The sequence below is a fragment of the Macaca mulatta genome, chromosome 5, assembly GCF_049350105.2.
Source record: "Macaca mulatta isolate MMU2019108-1 chromosome 5, T2T-MMU8v2.0, whole genome shotgun sequence".
NCBI lineage: Eukaryota > Metazoa > Chordata > Mammalia > Primates > Cercopithecidae > Macaca > Macaca mulatta.
In genome coordinates this window covers 182,713,542-182,734,801 of record NC_133410.1, presented here as the reverse complement: position 1 = coordinate 182,734,801, position 21,260 = coordinate 182,713,542, and the positions used below count along the sequence as shown (strand labels likewise).

General features: G+C 34.6%; 1 protein-coding gene across 18 annotated transcripts in view; it reads right to left on the bottom strand.

The window, feature by feature from the left end:
- Window positions 1-21,260, bottom strand: part of CEP44 (centrosomal protein 44) — a 43,213-nt gene that overhangs the window by 21,381 nt on the left and 572 nt on the right. For 7 of the 18 annotated variants that reach the window (XM_015139535.3, XM_078002732.1, XM_015139533.3 and 4 more), the window contains exons 2-6: window positions 9,495-9,588; window positions 8,677-8,815; window positions 5,348-5,495; window positions 3,694-3,840; window positions 3,175-3,297 (exon numbers count right to left, since the gene is read on the bottom strand). In XM_015139535.3, coding sequence (XP_014995021.2) covers window positions 3,175-3,297; window positions 3,694-3,840; window positions 5,348-5,495; window positions 8,677-8,765 — 507 coding nt within the window. In that variant the 5' untranslated portion in view covers window positions 8,766-8,815; window positions 9,495-9,588. Of the gene's footprint in view, window positions 1-3,174; window positions 3,298-3,693; window positions 3,841-5,347; window positions 5,496-8,676; window positions 8,816-9,494; window positions 9,606-10,692; window positions 10,720-13,699; window positions 14,007-18,589; window positions 18,668-21,260 lie in introns of those variants that run through there. The other 11 variants (XM_078002731.1, XM_015139537.3, XM_015139538.3 and 8 more) reach the window with 6 other exon arrangements.

Sequence of the window (21,260 nt, the reverse complement as noted above, 5' to 3'; positions counted from 1 at the left end):
CATTTAAGTCTTTAATTCATCTTGAGTTGATTTTTGTATATGGTGTAAGGAAAGGGTCTAGTTTCAATCTTCTGCATATGGCCACCCAGTTATCACAGCACCATTTACTGACTAGGGAATCCTTTCACCATTGCTTCATCAGGTTTGTTGAAGATCAGATAGTTGCAGATGTGTGGTCTTATTTCTGTGTTCTCTATTCTCTTCCATTTGTCTGTGTATCTGTTCTGGTACTAGTACCATGAGGTTTTGGTTACTGTAGCCCTGTAATACAGTTTGAAGTTGGGTAGCATGATCCCTCCACCTTTGTTCTTTCTCCTTAGGATTGCCTTTGCTATTTGGGTCTTTTTTGGTTTCATATAAATTTTAAAGTAGTTTTCTGTAGTTCTCTGAAGAATGTCAACGGTAGTTTAAGGGGAGCAGCATTGAATCTATAAATTGCTTTGGGCAGTACGGTCATTTTAACAATATTGATTCTTCCCATCCGTGAGCATGGAATGTTTTTCCATTTGTTTGTGTCTCTGATTTCTCTGAGCAATAGTTTTCTCTGATTTCCATTTGTTTGTGTCTCTGAAATCTCTGATTTCTCTGAGCAATAGTTTGTAGTTTTTCTTGTAGTGATCTTTCGCCTCCCTTGTTAGCTAGATTCCTAGGTATTTTATTCTTTTTGTGGCAATTTTGAATGGGAGTTTGCTTGTGATTTGGTTCTCAGCTTGACTGTTGTTGGTGTATAAGAATGCTAGCAATTTTTGCACATTGATTTTGTATCTCGAGACTTTGCTGAAGTTGCTTATCAGCTTAAGAAGCTTTTGGGCTGAGAAGATCCTCCTACAATTATTTTAAACATACACACAGTAATTTTCCAAAAGGAACACCAACAGTTAAAGAATAAAAAAAAGTTTAAATTATCACATATAATGTATATATCAAAATATTACCATTACTAGTATTACCAATAATTTATGTGTGATGATAAAATTGGGGTTATGACTATGACTTTTAAAACAATTCTTACATTTTAGGACAAGCACTGAAATATTTATTAAATTATGTCTGAGATTTGTTTTAAAATAAAGACAAAACAAGATGAGCAAAGAATTGATAAACTGTTGAAACTGGATGATGGGTACGTTTGTAAATGTTTGAAATGTTCCATAATACAAAGTTATTTTTAAAAAAGATTGCCGAATAATTCACTTCAAATAATCAAAATAGAGCCTGGCTCTATGAGTAGGGCTCATTACAATTTTTCTATTAAACAAACTGCAATTTATTAGACCTTTAGCTAACAATTCAAACCTAATAATGACAACGAAAAAGTCCTGACAAAAAAAGCATTAGGTCACGCTATGCATTTACCTAGAAATCCTCTACCTGCTTCCTATTCTACAGTTTGCATACACACTACAAAAACATATGTGATTTCAGAAGCACAAACAGCATACTATATAAGGCACCGGGAGAGGAGACAATTTGCTTTAATATTGACTCAACTTTTGCTTGTAAACAAAGAAATGTACTTGTAGACTCTTTTCTAAATCTGAGAACTTTTAATACTTATTCGAATTTCTGATAAAGATCTGATACAAATTTTAATAGATAAAGAAAACTGTGCTTTAAGAAAATTAAAAATAAGTCTAATGTTTTGAAGTTTACATTTTTCTTGGCTAGGACAATTTAGACTGTCCCCTCAACTCTCATACTGAAATAGAAGATTGAAAAGTACATTATATCAACTAATATTTAATAAGTGCTCACAGTGTACCTAATCCTGTGCTAAGCAAAATGAAGGCACAAAAAATCAGTATTAAAAAAATCCCTGTTTATATATGTTCCTTCTAGTTGGGGAAGAATACAAGATATATCATTTAACAGTTAGAAAATAAATAAAACTAACAGTTAGACGAGTTGGAGATGCAAGTGTACAAAAACTATATGCATTTATTCAAAAATCTCAGCTCTGTATCATTCTTTATATTGTCCTCATTACCTAGAGCAAAACAGGCACATTAAAAAGAAGTGGCATAAGAACCTTTTCTTATAATAAAGTTTCAGTTTTTTAAGGTACAAAGGAATAAATATATATATTTTTTGAGATGGAGTCTCGCTCTGTCACCCAGGCTGGACTGCTGTAGTACGATCTTGGCCCACTGGAACCTCCGCCTCCAGGGTTCAAGTGATTCTCCTGCCTCAGCCTCTTGCGTAGCTGGGGTTACAGGCACCTGTCACCACGCCCAGCTAATTTTTGTAATTTTAGTAGAAACGAGGTTTTGCCATGTTGGCCAGGCTGGTCTCGAACTCCTGACCTTAGGTGATCCACCCGCCTTGGCCTCCGAAAGTGCTGGGATTACAGGAGTGAGCTACTGCACCAGGCCCATGTATAAATTTTTAAAATAGATTCTGTTTACATAACTCATCTGTTTTGGATTAGGGCAGAAATAATACTCTAAATTATACTTCAGTCAGAAAGTATTCACATCCTTTACTTAATTACACCATTGATAATTCATCTGATATTCTATCATTCAATCAGAAAGAGTTTTCTCCAGATGGAAAACAGCTGAAAATATAATATAAAACAATATTTTAGCTTAAATCTCCCTTTGTGATAGATACATGGAGCTCTAAATGCATTAGATTCAATTTGCCACAGCTGCTCAAAGCAGATAACGGCAGAAAAATTATCTTTCAAGAAAAAGAACATATTCAAAACATTAACTGAAAACCAGTTAATACGTGTAGGGACTACCAATCATTGGATAATGCATACTTGGTTACAGAAATATAATGTACATAAATGAATCATTATAAGCTATCACTACTGCTAATGTAGGCTCTTCATATGTTCCCATGTTTTAGGAAGACCAGAACAAAATTAAGAGCAAATGTAGACAACTGCATAAGATATCTTCCTAAATCACTACTCTTCTGTTTAGGAAATCAGGCAGAATTAGAAATTAGAAATACAAAGAGAACACCTATTTAATTTTATATTTCTATCCTACTGTTATAACTTCAGGAATACTGCCCAAAAACATTTGGCATCCACTGTTAAAAATCCCTACACTCCAATATCTAACTAGAATGTTTCATCAGGTGCCAATCAGAAAAGTGAAAACTGTATATTGGATTAATTAGATAACTCTTAAACAATATATTTTCTTTGTGGTTGCATACCTTTCCTGAAGTCACAAATCTGCCACTGGTATCAACGCCAACAGCCTCTGCAGATATTTTCTCATTGCTCAGAGAAGGTTCTGACTTGCCAGAACTGATTTTCTTTCTTTGTTGTGATGGAATCTAAAAAAAAAGGTATCAGTCAAAATAACAAATTTTGTGTGAAAGCATAATTATATATTAAAATTCCATTAACATTTAAATTTTCATATATGAAATATAACTGACAAATAATGAGACTATAATGAGACTACATGACTTTTAAAAACTAAGAAATAATGAAAATGCATTATGTTTGAACTATTAGTTTAACACTAGGAGTTTCCAGTCACAGGTGTATAAAACAAGAGAGTACTATTTAAAATAAACATCAAGCTTTATAAGGTTACTCAAATCTTTGAATAATACGGTAATTACACTAGGAAATAATCTGCTGTCTAGGGTACTGATTTTATGTGTTAAAATACTGAGCCATCTATTAATATCATACATCAGCATTAAAATCTATTCAAAAGTTACCTTCTGAAGACTACTTAATTCCTTGTGCTTTTTCATCACACAATTCAAAATATCACAAACAATTTGGATTTTCCATTCTGCAAACCCACATTGGATAAACTGCTTTTTTGTCAAAATTGGTTTATAATCAAATTGATCACGAAGGAGCTGCAGAGGAAACAGACTCTTGTAGTAATTGGGAGCAATTTATTTCTAAAATTCCAAATGATAATGCCCACCTGGTCAGGGGAATAATGGCCACCTTTGAGAGGACAAGGAAAACCAAGCCATTAACTAAAGAGTACTAAAGTAATTTATAGGGCTGGTGTAAGTCACGATCCAGTAAGACAGGTATCAGGTGGAAAACAGGTAGCAAAGGATATGCTGGAGAACAGATGGCTGTCCAGAGAGATGGAAAAATATAGTCAATCATCAAAAAGTTTAAATATCTTCATAGACATTAGAAAAACTCCTTAGTTCACCAGAAGACCACACCAGAATCAGAAACTATAGTTCTATTTGTTTATAACTCTTCCACTATGTGATTTCTGGATAAGTCAGTGGGCCTTTTGGTCTCAAGTTTTCATTTGTAAAATGAAAAAAAAAAAACCCCACTAGATCAGTAGTTTCCTAAATCTACTCTGTGGAGCTCTAGAATTTCTTAAAAGTGCCTCTTAGCTTCCATGGATGTTTTCTGGGATGAAAAGCAAGAAAGAGAAAGATTAAACAGAGACTACATATAAAAACTCCCATTTCACTGACTGCAACTCTGCTTTTTTTAAAAGACTATTTGAGGTTGGGTGTGGTGGCTCGCGCCTGTAATCCCAGCACTTTGGGAGGCCACGGTGGGCAGAGCACAAGGTCAGGAGATTGAGACCATCCTGGCCAACATGGTGAAACCCAGTCTTTACTAAAGTACAAAAAATTAGCCAGGTGTGGCAGTGCACACCTGTAGTCCCAGCTACTCAGGAGGCTGAGGCAGGGGAATTGCTTGAACCCAGGAGGTGGAGCTTGCAGTGAGCCTAGATCGTGACACTGTACTCCAGCTTGGCAACAGAGCAAGACTCCATCTCAAAAAGAAAAAAAGACTACATTTGATAAGTGGGTTTTATCATTAAAAACTAACTTTAATACAAACCACAGTACTTAAGCAAAAATTAATGATAAAAGCAGGGTTTTGAAAAAAATCAAATACAAGATGAAATTCAATATACACATAGTACAAGTATAAATACTAGGGTAGATACAATATAAGACATGCTCTCAGACCTCAAAGAATATATTGGTTAAAAAAAAAAGAATATGTCAGTAATAGTTCCCTCTTACAAACAACTAAATTAACATATAATTATAAAAAACTATACACTTTATTGAATATAATTACATTATTCCCTAATTTCTGCCAGTATACCAAATTTTACTAAAATTTGATTAAAAAGGGCAAACAATAGCCAACAACAAATAACTACCAGTTGCTGTATTTATTAGAATAGATAACATTCAAAAAGCAAACATGAATTGCATTTTGATTTCAATAGGGACTACATTTAAATGAGATAAATACAAATGAAAATATCCTGTCAACTGTATATGCTGCATATATTTAAGAAGTTATGACTAAAACATTAATTTTAAAAAATCATTCAGTAATTATTGTTTCATAAACTCAAAATACCTTATAGACAGCATCTATAAAGCGCAAGTCATTTTTTGCTATGAGCTCTACATTGGATTCCATTATAAGTTCTGTTACATAAGGTGAGTATGAGGTAAAAGAATAGCTGATGATGGGTAAAGATGCTGCCGGGTCTCCCTTTATCAAACTGTTAGGAAAAAAGAAAAATATTCTTAATAAGCATTTAATAAGCATAATTTCATAAAGCTGAATAATCAAGAAAATACTAGAAATGTTTATAATAATTTAAAACTTAACACTACAGCTATAATAATTAGGTGATACATGAGACCTTCTAGATTCCATTCCCCATTCTAAACCAGTCTAACCAGACTACTATGAAATACCACTGTTCATCTGCTCAAAAAACTTACTCTAGGTCTCTAGTACCAACTATTTACCATTGATTTTCCATAGCTTAGTCTTATGTGATCTACTCCATTTTCTACTACTAATAAAAGCAATGTACCATCTTACAATATTGAAGTACACTTTATGGTTTTGCAAACACTTGTTCTATTACCTCCTTTGCTCTCTACCACAAACTTCCAAAGGTAAAGATTACGAATTCTAAGTTACAGATGAGGAAGATGGGGTGGGAAAAAGCATGAACTGTGGCTTGGCTGAGCAGTCTATTACTTTTCACTTACTGCTCGTTCTAAATCTTACATTATTACCTATGCTAATTCCTCCAGTCTAGAAAGGTATCCCACTCTTCTTTGTTTATCCAATTGTTATTTATTTTTTATGCATCATTCATCAAATCTCAAGCTTCCCATGAAGCTTTCAACTTTCTGATCTATACTGATCTCTCCGAGAAAGACTCCCAGGCTACTCAGTATTTGCTGTGTCACTATCTGTCTGGTAGTGTTTCCTGTCTTCTTATTTTCTCAATGTGAAGTACCTTCACCGATTTTCCCACAACAAAGCACAGGAGATATTTGTTCAATTTGCCAGTTACATTTCTTCAATTGTAGTATTTTGTACTTATATAAAACAAAAATGTTTTCCAAATAATTCAAGATGTTCACATAAATATCCCCATCTCCACCCAAATTTTTAGTAACACAGAGAACAAATACATGATGATAACACTGCATTTTGTGTTTCTGGACAAATATGAGTTGTTTCTTTTATGTTTCTTTAAAATACTATAATATTTCACCTAATCAGAAAACTGCTCTGGCAACCTTGTCTATCTGAAACACAGTCCAAAAACAGGAAGTGAAAAAAAAATACCTTTGAACAGCAAAATCTGTCCATTTTATGCAAACTATACATAGATGACAGCCAGGCCCATAGTTAACACTTCTTTTTTTTTTTTTTTTTTTTTTTTTGGAGACGGAGTCTCGCTCTGTCGCCCAGGCTGGAGTGCAGTGGCCGGATCTCAGCTCACTGCAAGCTCCGCCTCCCGGGTTCACGCCATTCTCCTGCCTCAGCCTCCCGAGTAGCTGGGACTACAGGCGCCCGCCACCTCGCCCGGCTAGTTTTTTGTATTTTTTAGTAGAGACGGGGTTTCACTGTGTTAGCCAGGATGGTCTCGATCTCCTGACCTCGTGATCCGCCCGTCTCGGCCTCCCAAAGTGCTGGGATTACAGGCTTGAGCCACCGCGCCTGGCCAACACTTCTTATGTTAAACAATTTCAAAAACCTTGGTTGTCTCGTTCCTAAGGACTTAGCATATTAGAAACAGTAAGAAAAACAGATATTAGAAACTGGCATACCAACACAAAAAACAGCAAGTGGCCAGAAAACATTACAAATGTGAAAAAGTAGAAAAAAGAATCAAAATGAGGGGCGTGTTGTGTGTGTACTTACATGTGTGTGGCAGGGAGACTAGCAATCTGAGTGTCTCCGTGGAAGAAGCAAGTAGCATTCCAAATCTCAATAGACCCTGCAGATTTCAGTATGTTATACAATAATCTAAAAATTATTGCTCTTAAGGATGCTTTTGGGTAATAAGAAAATTAAATGTTTAAAACTGTATTTAGAAAACAAGATAATATTGGTATATTTTAGAATTATTCCTGTTTAAAATGTCTTTTAAAATGTTGACGCTTAAAGTGGCAAGGGGAAAACTTGGCTACGCAAACTGGTTAAACCCCTGCAAGTTCTGGATGGTCAGGATTTTTATGTTTTGAGGAATGAAGATGATTCTTACATACGTGGATTACATCTGTTTCATATCTTCTGCCACTCACATATAATGCCTAAAGTAACAGCAATTAGATCTAACTTTCTCCTTACTCTCCTCTCTATCCTTTCACTTTCAGTCTTCTCTTGACAGCCCCTACCTCTCCCTAGTGTAACCTCAAGAGTTATTAGAATATCCATTCTTATATGGATATCCATTCTTATATGTAAAGCCCATTACTGAAGGATTCTACTTAGTAGTTGGTTTAACCATGTTTCACTCTACTCTTGAACATCTAACTTGGACTTGTCCCTGGACACTCATTCATTCAATAAATGTCTAATCAACTCCTAATATGTGCCACGCATAATTCTAGATGGGAGGATTCAACAGTGAAAACAAAAACCAAAGTCCAAGACTTCAGCTTACATTCTAGTAAGCTGAAGGGAAACATTTAACCAATCCATCAATTAATCAATGATAAAAGGTTAAGGGTAAGTGTTATGAAGAAACAAAAGTGTGAAGGGATACAGAATGACTGCAGTACCATATTAGATAGGCATGAATATAGGAAAATGTATGTTGCCATATTCTAAAAACGTTAAGTCATAGTTGCAAAATGGGAGCTAAAGTGAAAGGTTCAAAGTGGGGTCTGTTAAATAGGAGAGCTTAAGAGCAATCTTCAGGTTGCCATACAGAAAAAAATCTACTAACTAGAATATTCCGTATGAAAGGAACACTTGCCTTAAATGTATAAAATTTTTCCTCCATAAAAGAATAAACAAATAAATGACAAGAAAAGACTGACAAGAAATGGCAACAATCTCTTCTTATTCTGGATATATTTAACTGTAAGAAATATCATCCAACTGAATGTGAGAGAGTGGTAGATTATACAATTAATGAAACCTATTATACTTCTATGAGTTTAAAAGTTGTACAGAGATTATACCTTACACAGATAAACACTGTGCTTCTAAACAGTTTTAAATCTTTTAAGTTGGAATTCTTCATTTGTTCATACTCAGAAATAAACTCCTATAATTCCCTGTTTTATGAAATATTTTAATCATTTCAAGGTAGATTTAAATAGGATCCAGGTAATATCTGATTTTTCTTAGGTAGTCCCCCATGTTAAATATTATCTCAAATCACTAGCAAGAAAAATACAATTAAGTTTGATATTATAGCTTACCCTACACAGTCCACCTCTTCAGGATAATTTAGCAAGCGGAGCACCTGTTCTAGGTTCCGTAAGCTTCTTTTTAAGTCACCTGTTGCCATTATGTAACATCGGATTCAGCTCTAACTCTTGAAATAGTCTAATTTTTCACCTAAAAACAGAAATCCATGAAATATTGGTTAAGTCTCTGTATTTTTGAAGCTTCTTGATTCTATTTTGTTCATATCTTACCCTACCTCTTTTTCCCCTATCTTCTTCTCTACTATTCAAGGTCTACTTTGTAACTACTGTAAGTTCCTGAAAATAGGGTGTCTCCCCTACCCTCCTACATGTTTTCCTTCCAAAAAAATAAGTGCCTTATATTCCTCTTATTATAAGTATCTTATAAGACACTTGCCTAAATAGCTTTTTTTTTTTTTTAAGCATAAAGCACTGTTTAAGACACATCAACTTGGAATAACATCCATCAGTGACTCTTTTGGATGCTTATAGAGGCTACATAACACAATCAATAAAAAATGGAGACAAATACATTCAGCACAGATTTAATCAGAGTCACAGAGCTCTGATCTCACACAGTTGCCAAAAAGATACCTTTCCTAAAAACTAAAAATACATTTTAAAAATGCAGGGTTCACTTGGATAAATATGACAGATTAAATGCATGTTACCTTCCTTTCCATTTTCTAAAGACCACTAAAATGAAAGTAAATAATTTAAAATCACATATACCCACCAGGACAAAAAGAACTTCAGGAGATTTCACATGACAAAACAGGTATCAACAAAATTTTGGAAAATGAAAAGCAAATGAATAAGAGACAACCAACCTAGCAGAGCAGAGACAGGCCAATCCCATCTGCCTATTTAGGAGGAAACCAACTGAAGCAAGATAGGTTCACAAATCAGGTGCACTTGATGCTTCTGAAAGACAAAGGGGGCTGAAATAAGAATGATTATTTGAAAGTCTACATAAGAAGCAGCCTACCCTAGAATTTATTTTCCCTCCTGTCTCCTATCCCTACACACATAACTTGCTCAGCAAGGCAACTATCTCTCACCTTCCCTGGAAAGAGAAAAGAGCTTTACATTCTAAAGAAATTGAATCAAAGAGGCACCAAATTTGGAAACATCAGGCAAGGCAAACAATATGGAATGAAATGTTCGAAGGGAGAAAGAACTATTAATGAACACACACACACACACACAGAGTAATAAAGTTTCTTCCTATATCTCGGCCACAAGAAGCTGTGAGACTTATATCCTCCGTGACAACAGACTATCAGGTTCTATGCTAGAGAAGGTGGATGGACCTAGAGAAAAAGTATCATCACATTTCTGACATTTGAAGAAAACCCCCATTGAAAAGGGCAGGGTCTTGCCCAATAAACCTTAGCAAACTCACTCATTGATAAGTCCTAGCCAGGCACCTTTTTTTCTTAGATTCTCACGTTTAAAACTGAATATATGCTCAAAGGTCAATAACTATTAGAGGGAAGCTTTCAGTATGAAAAGTATATATAAATACCTTTAACAAAATAAGCAGAGAAGAAAAATTGGTGGAAATAGAGATAATACCGAGAAAAAAATTCAAAATGAAGCTTTCCATTCTCAATGATGAGATTAGAAAAAAAAATTAAAACCTAAAACAAGAATAGAAGGATATAAAAAATATTAAGCTTGTGAGAATGCAAAATGAGCCAGAGATTGTTAAAGTGGACCAAAAATAAGATCTAACTACATGTTGTCTATAAGAAATCCATTTTGTTTATAAGATTAAAAGTAAATAGATAGGGAAAAATATATCATGTTAATATTAATTAAAAGAAAGCAGGAACAGTTATATTAATCTCAGACAGCAGACTTTATAATAAGGAAAGTTATTAGGGATAAAGGGGCATTACATAAAGATAAACGACTTAATTCTCCCAAAAAATATAACAATCTTTAATATATATGGACCTGACAACACAATGTCAAGATATATGAAACAAAAACTGACAGAACCACAAGGAGAAATATACAAACCCCTATTTTAGTTGGAGACTTCAACACTCCTCTATCAGAGATAGATCCAGCAGGCAAAAAATAAAATAAAATAATAATAATAATAATAATAAAGTCAGTAAGGACAAACAATATCATCTATCAACTGGATATAACGAATATTTATAGACTACTTCATCAAACAACAATAGAATACATATTCTTCTCAATTTCACATGGAACATCCAAGATAGACTACCTTTGTGGTCATAAGGCATATCTTAACACATTTTTAAAAAGTGGAAGTCATACAATGTCTGCTTTTAGATCACAACGAATTTAAATAGAAATCAACAATAGAATTTAAAATGATGGCAAAAATAAAAATTTAAATAAGACAAGTTTGAGGAGATAATCATAGTTACACATTGGACGAAAAGATACAAAAGTGGAATAGAAATTATAAGAAAAGTAGAGGACCAAACCAAAAGGTTCAACATCTCATGAACAAGAGAAAATGCGGGAGGAAATTGTGAAATAATACAAAAACACCTCTCAAGACAGAATGTCATGATTTTCTAGGTTGAAAGAACACAATGAGTGATCAACACAAGAAGTGAAACAAAACTCACAGCAAGATATGTCACTGTGACATTTCATAACGTAAAAGAAAAGCTTTGTAAAACATCCAACAAGGCAAGAAAAGATGACATACGAAGAATATCAAAATAGCATCAAAATTTCAATAGCAATGTTAGAAGCTAAAGGATAAAGCAACATTATCTTCAAAATCCTGAGAGGAATTACTTATAATCTTGAATTCTACACTCAATCAAGGTATCAAATATCACACCCAGCAATGTACTCTAGGTATGCAGGGCCTTAGGACAACATTCTAAAAATCAATGTAAGCCATATGAGCAGGTCAAAGAAGGCAAATCATGTATTATCAATGGATGTAGAAAAAGTACTTGAAAAAAATCTAACACCCACCCATAATAAAAACTCTCAGCAAACTAGGAATAGAGGGAAACTTTCTCAACTTAATTTGGGAAAATACCTAGAATTCTGAAACAAACAATACAATTAAAAAATAGGCAAAAGATGTTAACAGATATTTCAGTAAAGAGGACATATGGATTGTAAATAATATGAAAAGTGGCTCAAAATCATTTATCATTAGAGATTTGCAAATTAAACCAAAATACCACTACACGCCTATTAGAATGGCCATAAAGTCTACAAAAAAACCAACAGCTAACACCACACTTAAGGCTGAGAAACTGTATACTTCGCCCAAAGACTGCGAATAACACAAAGATGTCCTATCTCACCACTCCTATTCAACAGTGTTCCAGAAGTCCTAGCTAGTGAAATGAGGCAAGCAAAGGAAATCAAATACCTTAGGAAGAAAGGAATAAAGTGGTCTTCATTTGCAAAAGACATGATTGTTTATGTAGGAAACGCTACAGAATCAACAAAATCCCCTAGAACTAAAAAGTGAGTATAGCAAAGTCATATAAGGTTAATACACAAAAGTCAAATGTTTCCCTATATACTGGCAATAAATAATTAGAATGAAATACAAAACTAAAAACACCATTATCATAGCACAAAAAACACTTTTAAGTCTAAAAAAATATGTACATGATCTGTATGTCACAAACTACAATACTATGAAAGAAATCAAAGCAGGTTTTAGCTAGCAGAGGATAGTGGAACAGGACCTCCCCAGCCCCTGTCCTTCACAGAAGCACCAATTTAGCAACCATCTGTGTATAAAAGTGCCCTGAAGGGTCCAAGTAGGAGGGTGTGACATCCTTCTGGAGCCCAAGACTGATAGAAGCCATTTTGAGAAGGCAGAATCGTGCCCCGGTAGCTGGCATGTGACTACAGATCTGGCTCCAGACCCAGCAGCAGCCTTATCAGCATGTGGGCTTCAACCCACCTGTCCAAGGTCTCAAAGGAAGACTTGTTTGTCTGGGAACCCAGAAGGAACCACACCCACCCAAGCCCCAGTAATAGGCCCACAATCTGCAGACCTGATTTTGAACGTGTAAGCAGACCCACAACCTGGCTCCACCTAAGTGACTGTGGTTTAGAAGTCAGTCTCATCAAGGGAGCCAGCAGGAGAAGATCTTTATCTACTGAAATCACTCTGTGAAGTACAGAAGTGGTAACTGCTCCTTCAAATATACAGATACCAGTGAAAGACTCAAAGGATTATGAGTAAATATAACATGCCAAAGGAAACCAATAAGGTTACAGAAACTGACTATAGCAAGATGAAGATCCATGAACTGCTTGACGAAGAATTCAAAATAATCATCTTAAAGCTCAGTGAGCTACAAAAACAAACAAACAAACAAACAAACCCAGATAGAAAATGAAATAAAATCAGGAAAACAATACATGAACAAAATTTTGTTCAATAAAGGAGAAGCATAAAAAAGCACCAAACAGAAATCCTAGAGCTGAATGATACAATGACTGAACTAAAAAATTCAATAGAAGGCTTCAACAACAGACTCAATCAACCAAAAGAAAGAATCAGCAAACTGGAACACCAGTCATATGAAATTATGCAATTAGAGGAAGAAATAAAAAAAGAATAAAAAGTGAAATGAAGTAATACTACAGGACTTATGGTACACCACTAAGTAACTTAATAAAGACATTATAAAAGTTCCAGAAGGCAAAGAGAGAGAGAGAGAGAAAGGGGCAGAAAGCACATTTAGATTATGGCTGAAAACTTCCCAAATCTAGGGATGAAAATGAACATCCAGACTCACGAATCCCAAAAGTTCCCAAATAGGTTGAAGCCAAAGAGGTCTGCACCAATACACACTATAATGAATTTGTCAAAATTCAAAGACAGAAAAAAAATTTTGATAGCAACGACAGAAAAGTAACTTATTTCATATAATGGAGCCCCCATACAGGTATTGGTGAATTTCTCAGCAGAACACTTACAGGCCAGGAGAGAGTGGAATGACATATTCAACATACTGAAAGTAAAAAAAGAAACCTGACAACCAAAAATAAATACCTGAAAAAACTGTCCTTCAGGAATGAAGGAAATAGCCATGAGTGGTGGCTCACACCTGTAATTGCAGCACTTGAGGAGGCTGAGGCAGGCAGATTGCTTGAGCTCAGGAGTTTGAGACCACCCTGGGAAACATGGTGAAATCCTTTCTCTACAAAAAATACAAAAATTAGCCAGTCATGGTGGTGTATGCCTCTAGTCCCAGCTACTTGGGAGGCTGTGGTAGGAGGTTGGCTTGAGCCCAGCAGGTTGAGGTTGCAATGAGCTGAGATTATGTTACTGCACTCCAGCCTGTGCAACAGAGCCAGACCTGAAAAAAAAAAAAAAAAAAGAAAAAGGAAAGAAAAAGAAAAAAGAATAAAGAAAACATAAAAACTTTCTCAGATTAAAAAACTCAGGGAGTTTGTCACTTTCAGACATGCTCTAACAAGAAATGCTAACAGGAGTTCTTCAAGTAAACCAAAGATACTAAACCAACAGTATGAAAGCAGATGAAAGTATACATCTCACTGCTAAAAGTAAACATGAAAACAAACACAGAACATTGCAGTACTGAAATGTGTGGCACATAAATCTCATTGAACACTAGTATATAAATTAAAAGACACAAATAGTATGAATAACTATAACAACCATAGAAATTTGTTAATTGAAACAATACAGAAAGAAGTAAAATCTGAAATCAATTACATATATTGGTGAGGAAGAGTGGAGAGGAATGTAGAGATTCTGAATGTGAATGAAGTTAAGTTGTTACTAGTTTTAAAAAGCCTGCTATAACTACATAATATTTGATGCAAACCCCATGGTAACCAAAATAAAAAGTAGTAAATCAACAAAAAAGAGAAAAAAGAAATCAAAGCATTTTACTACAATCATCAAATCACAAAGACAACCAACAAGAGAAGACAAGAGAAACAGAAAGCAAATAGAAAACTGAATAAAATGGAAACAACTAAGTACTTAATTATTAAAAATTATTACTTTAAATTTTTAATAATTAAGGGCTCTCAAAAGACATGGAATGGCTGAAATGGATAATAAAAACAACACCCAACTATACGCTATCTACAAGAGACTCTAACATTTAAGGACACACATAGGCTAAAAGTGAAGGGATTGAGAAAGATACTCCATGCAAACTAAAACCGAAAGAAAGCAGGGTTGCTATCTATATCTATATTAGACAAAATAGACTTTAAGTCGACAACTGTCAAAAGAGACAAAGAAGGCATTATATAATAATAAAAGGGTCAATTCAAAAGAAAGATATAACAACTAAAAATACATATGCACCCAACATCAAAGCACCTTAAAATATACAGCGAACACTGATAAATTTGAAGGAAGAAATAGATATCAATACAGCATAGAAGGAGAATTGGATACATCACTCTCTGTAATGTACAGGTCATCCAGACAGAACACCAACAGCAAACATTGATAGAGTTGAAGGAAGAAATAGATATCAATACAATATAGAAGGAGACTTTGATACGTCACTGTCTATAACATACTGGTCATCCGGACAGAATACCAACAAGTAAATCGCAAACTATACAGCATTTTAGACCAAACAGACCTAACATGCATATACAGAATATGAGACCCAACGAAAGCAAAATAATCATTCTTCTCAAGAGCATATGAAACATTTTCTATAACTGATCACAGCCTAGTCACAAAACAAGTCCTAACAAATTTAAGAAGACTAAAAACATTCTAAGGACTTTGATCACGATGGAATGAAACTAGAAAGCAATAATAGAAAGAAAATGGGAAAATTCACAAATACAGGGAAATTAAATAACATACTATTAAATAATACTGGGTCAAAGAAGAAGTCAAAACAGAAATTATAAAATATCCCAAGACAAACAATAATAAAAACACAGTATACCCAAATATATAGGATGCAGTAAAAGTAGAGTAAGAGAAGTGTTTATAGCAATAAATGGATTAAGAAGAAGAAAGAGGGAGGACATGGCGGCTCACGCCTATAATCCTAGCACTTTGGGGGGCTGAGGCGGGCGGATCATGAGTTCAAGAGATAGGGACCATCCTGGCCAACATGGTGAAACCCCGTCTCTACTAAACATACAAAACTTAGCTGAGCATGGTGGTGCACACCTGTAGTTCCATGTACTCGAGAGGCTAAGGCATGAGAATCACTTGAACCTAGAAGGCAGAGGTTGCAGTGAGCCAAGATCATTGTGCCACTGCACTCCAGCCTGGTGACAGAGCCAGACTCTGTCAAAAAAAAAAAAGAGAAAGATTTCAATAAACAACCTAACTTTACACCTCAAGGAACTAGAAAAAGAACAAACTAAATTCAAAATTGGCAGAAGGAAGAAAATAATAAACATTAGATCAGAAATAAATGAAATAGAAAATTGAAAAACAATTTTAAAAATTGACAAAACTAAAAGTTCCTCTTTTGAAAAGACAAACTAAATCAGCAAATCTTTGGCTAGACTTTAAAAATAGAAGACTCAAATAAAAGCAGAAATCAAAGAGGAGACAACTAATCCCACAGATACAAAAAGTATCATAAGGGACTATTATGAACAATTACATGCCATCAAACTGGACAATCTAAAAAAAAAAAAAAAAGATAAATTCCTAGAAAACTATAACTTACCAAGACTGAATCAAGAAGAAATAGAATGCCTGAATAGACAATAACAAAAAAGGAGATTGAAGGAATAATCAAAAATTCCCACAAAGAAAAGCCAAGAGCCAGACACATTCTAGCAAACATTTAAAGAAAAATTAATACAAAACCTTCTTAAATATATCTTTAAAAAAAAAGAAGAGGGAACACTTCCAAGACCTTCTGAGGCTTGCATCACCCTGACACCAAAGCCAGATAAAGAAACTACAAGAAAACTACAGTCTAATATATTTGATGAAGATAGATGCAAAAATCCTCAACAAAATGTTAGCAAACCAAACACAACAGCACACTAAAAGAATCATAGACCATGACCAAGTAGGATTTTTCTTTGTGATACAAGGATGGTTCAACACATGACAACCAACCAATGTGATATACTGCATTAATAGAATGAAGGATAAAACTCACATGGGCATCTCCACAGATGCAGAAAAAGCACTTGACAAAATTAGATACTCTCTCATGATAAAAACTTTCAATAAATTCGGTATGGAAGAACCTTATAGCAAATTAGGTAAAGAAAGAACAAAATAAAGTCCATTTATGAGAGGCCCACAGCTAACATACTTAAAGGTAAAAAACTGAAAGCTTTCCCCATAAGATCAGGAACAAGGCAAGGAGAGGCTACTTTAGCCTCTCCTATTCAGTGTAGTATTTTAAGTCCTAGCCAGAATAACTAGGTAACAAAAAGAAATTAAAAACATCCAAATCAAAAGAGAAGAAGTAAAATGATTTACATGTTTGCAGATGACATGATCTTGTATGTAGAAAACCTTAGGGACCCCAACAAAAATGTGAGAATAAACAAATTTGGCTTTAAAAAAGAAGGAAATCCTTCCATTTGCAACAACATGGATGAACGTGAAGGACATTGTGCTAAGTGAAATAAGCTAAACACAAAAAGACAAATATTGTATTATCTCAATATATGTGAAATCTAAAATAGTCAAATACAAGCAGAGAATAGAATGGTGTTTGTAAGGGAATTTGGGGAGAACAAAATGGGGAGAACAAAATGGGGAGCTGTTGTTCAAAGGGTACAAAGCTTCAGTTATGCAAAATAAATAAGATCTGGAGGTACAACCCAGTGTCTGCGATTAGCAATATTGCATTCTTAAAATTTTGCTAAGAAGTTAGATCTAATGTTAAGTGCTCTTATCACAAAAGGTGAAAAAAAGATGGGTAGAAGGAAACTTTTCAAGGTGTTGGCATTGATTTCTTGTACTAATAATGGTTGGATGGTTTCACCATATCTACTTATCTCCAAACAGAAATTGTATACAATAAATGTCTATAGCTTTCTGTATGTCAATCAGATCTCAATAAACAGGTTAAAAAATGAAGCAGCGCCAGATCCCTGCACACACACCTCTAATAATAGTCCCTTTGTATATAAAGCACCCCAAATTTTCCCCTTCTGAGTGTGTTATCTACTTAAGGGCCTGGACTACAAAATTCAAGTTTTCACTTTTCACCCAAAGTTTTCCCTTCTCACACAGAATTTTGTCCTTCAGTTAGCAGATTTAAGAAGAGAATTTCAGAAATTACCTTTAAATACTACATTCTTATCTATACCTGGTGTTACCAGCTCTACCTAATTCATTTCATCTTCTTCCTTACCATGAAATTATAGAAACAAAAAGGTTAAATTACTGTAAAACACCTGATGAAAACATATTGTCAGCATGAAATAATTATCATTTAATAAACTGCATCTTTCGAACAATTTTCATCACTTTTTGATCTTCGTGTATTAATAAGTTAATACATGTAAATCATAACCAGAAGGGAAAATCAAAACATTCCATTTACCAAGTAATGATGAAAAATAGAATGTGTGTGATTTAGTTAACTTAAAATATTATGGAAAGCAACAAATAACAGAAATGGTATCTGGGATAAATTTCCTGGACCTAGACAAGGATGTTTGGTGATATCTCAGGCTCTTCAAAACCTTTGCACATGCCATTTCTTCAAGCTTGAAGAGATACAGAGCAACTCCTTCCCTCTCCCATTCTCCATCTGGCTAATACCCCTCGGCATCCTGCTTAAATGTCACAACCTCAAATAAGTCTTAGATCCCAAACTAATTAATCCCCCCCATTAATTTTCTCTAATAGACCCAGTTCTTTTCCTTCTTCGTACTTATCATAATAAAGAACCAAAATCTGTGCCTAGGGACCAAAATAGCACTCTACCTGAAAAGCAACACTCACCCTTGTCATTTCTCAGCTTTATTTCAGAATGAGCTGGGTTACTACCTGGGATCCCAAAACGACCTATATCCCAATGGCCTAGAAACAGAAGGAATACACTCATTCCCACTCTTGATGCTGATTCTTCACTTTAATAAGCAACCACCATTGTCACTCAAGATGTTTTGCAGTCATCGGTCCCAAACTGCTGGCTGGCCAAGTAGAAAAGGTGAACAGGGGAAAAAAAGGCAAGAAATTCAAAATATCTATGCCTTTCACAGAAAGAGTAAATTGGTACAATTATTTTGGAAAACTTATTGACGATACCTAGTAAAAGCTGACATACATAGGGCCTATGAAACAGGAACATGACTCTGAAGAATGTACACAACAGAAAAACATATACGTGAACCAAAAGATTTGAACGAACTGAGACTTTAAACAAAATGATTCATTTTTTTAAAAAACTACCTCAAAAGTAATAGCATGGAATTTATTTCTAAATGACTAAATTTCTTGCATGGAGTGGGGCTTTCATTAGATTTTCAAAGGAGATTTTTCCCAAAGAAGAGTCATAAGTAGGTATATAAAGGATTAAGAAGCTTTGCTAGAAGGAGATAGGCTTCTGAACTATAAAAGTCTAGTCAGCCAGTAAGGTGAAACTCAATAAGTTACATAAAAACATCTACCACAACTGTCCATGGACACTTCATAGAAGAAAAGTAATACATAACAATACCTTGAGTAATGAACCCTTTGAAAATGAAGCTCCTTTAAAATGAAGTAATTACATAAAATGAAAACAGAACAATTCATAAATCAAGTGAAGCTGGGTGTTTTCCTTCAATTCGCATTCCCCAGCTGTCCAGGATACAAATCATCCCTTTACATACCTTTTCTCTATCTTTAAACAAGGACAGGTAAAAAGGCTAGCAATTTACAAAATCCTAAATTTAGTAAGCTTCCTACTTTAAGCCCCTAGCCACTCATTTCCATAGCTATTTCCCCAGGGTAGAGCAACTGCTCCCTCTCTTTATGAACCTTTCTGTTTCTAGTCAGTTCTCCTTTATCAACATGGTAGGGAAGAGCTTATTGAATATACTTTTATAGACTTGTGCATGCACATTTTAGTCACCTTTTTTCAGCCAATCAATTACTTCAATTAAACATTTACATTTTTAGTCAGAGATAATTTTAGGTACTGTCAAATGGGAGATAACTAGAAAAAGAGAGTCATCCTGAAATCACATTATACAAAACACTGGCCAAGAAGGTAAATCCTCTTTAGTATCCTTTAGGATGACTGAGGGTGGATGGACACATGGAAGTCTAAAAGAGATTTCCCAAGATCAGCCTTGACCTTCCTGAAAAACACGAAGTGAGGACTACCCTTAACTGCAAAAAATGTATTCTTGGATTTTGCCACTGGCCAATATAGTAGGTCTGAGCTTCTTTCAGGTTCCAGACCCATCTATTTTAACACAATTCTTCTAGGGATACCTTCTTCTCATTACGACATCGTGTAACTTTAACGCAAATTCTATGTCTTTCCAGACTTCCTTTAGTCCTTCCAGATGAATATTCCATTTTCCCAGTGCAAGTAATTTTGTTTTATGCAACACCTTATGATATTTTCTCACCTTTCCTTTTTCTGACATCTTGGAAAACATTTCAGTGTCTCTTACATGATTTTTACCTCTGGTAATGAAATTTCTGACAACAAAGTATGTCTCTCTTCAGTACCAGCAGAATAAATATTTTGAAGAGTAATACAAGTAGAGCTTGTGAAGGACGTAAGTGATAGGAGACAGAAAAATAAAGGGATTTAAAATTGGGATTATTACAGAATAAAATTACAGCTACTGCTCTACATTCTCTTAAAGGATTTTACTAAGTCTATTATAAAATTCAAACGCCCTAAAAACAAGACATTAAAAGAAGACAATCTATTACTTATGTACATTTTAACACCTTACTTTCATTAATGAAAAATACTTTTAAAAATTTAACATTTTCAACTTACAGCACTGATCAAAGGAAGGAAAAAAGGAGATACCACTCAGCTTGCAGCATAGATTCAATAATAAAGCTCTTTTCTTTCTACGAGTCAGATCTGCGCAACTGAACTTGTGGGAGAGGTTGTGAAAATGGTGTACTCTAGCAGTTTAAGATTTTCAACATCTCTCAATCTCAATGCTGTAAGAGGTCATTAAAACAGTGCCTCCCAATAGAATGTCACTGGACCAGAGTGATTTTTGTTTAGAATGTAGCAACTACACTGACTTAGTTAATAGTCAATGGCTAAGAGTTTGTGACATAGCACATAACGCTCGATTATTATCTAAAAACACGTATCAAAAACAGAAAAGATGAGAAAAAAAAGTTTATGAAACTGCAAAAGATACTAGGGAAATAATTCTCTAAGAGATAGGAGAGAGGTCTCAGAAAGACAAAGCACTGAGAACGCTGGGTGGGAGTGGGGAGGAGTAAGAGACAAGAGTTCAATGGGACTGCCGTGTTCACATACAAAATTAAAAGGTTTGCAGATAATTTGGGGGGGAAAAAGCGCCATAATTCCAGAGTAAAAGAGAGCAACAATTTCAAGACTAACTTATTATAGTGAGGGAAAAATCTGTAGCCTTCAATAAAGGTAGAGAAATATTTGAAAAGCTGGGAAAATGCAAACAAGGAA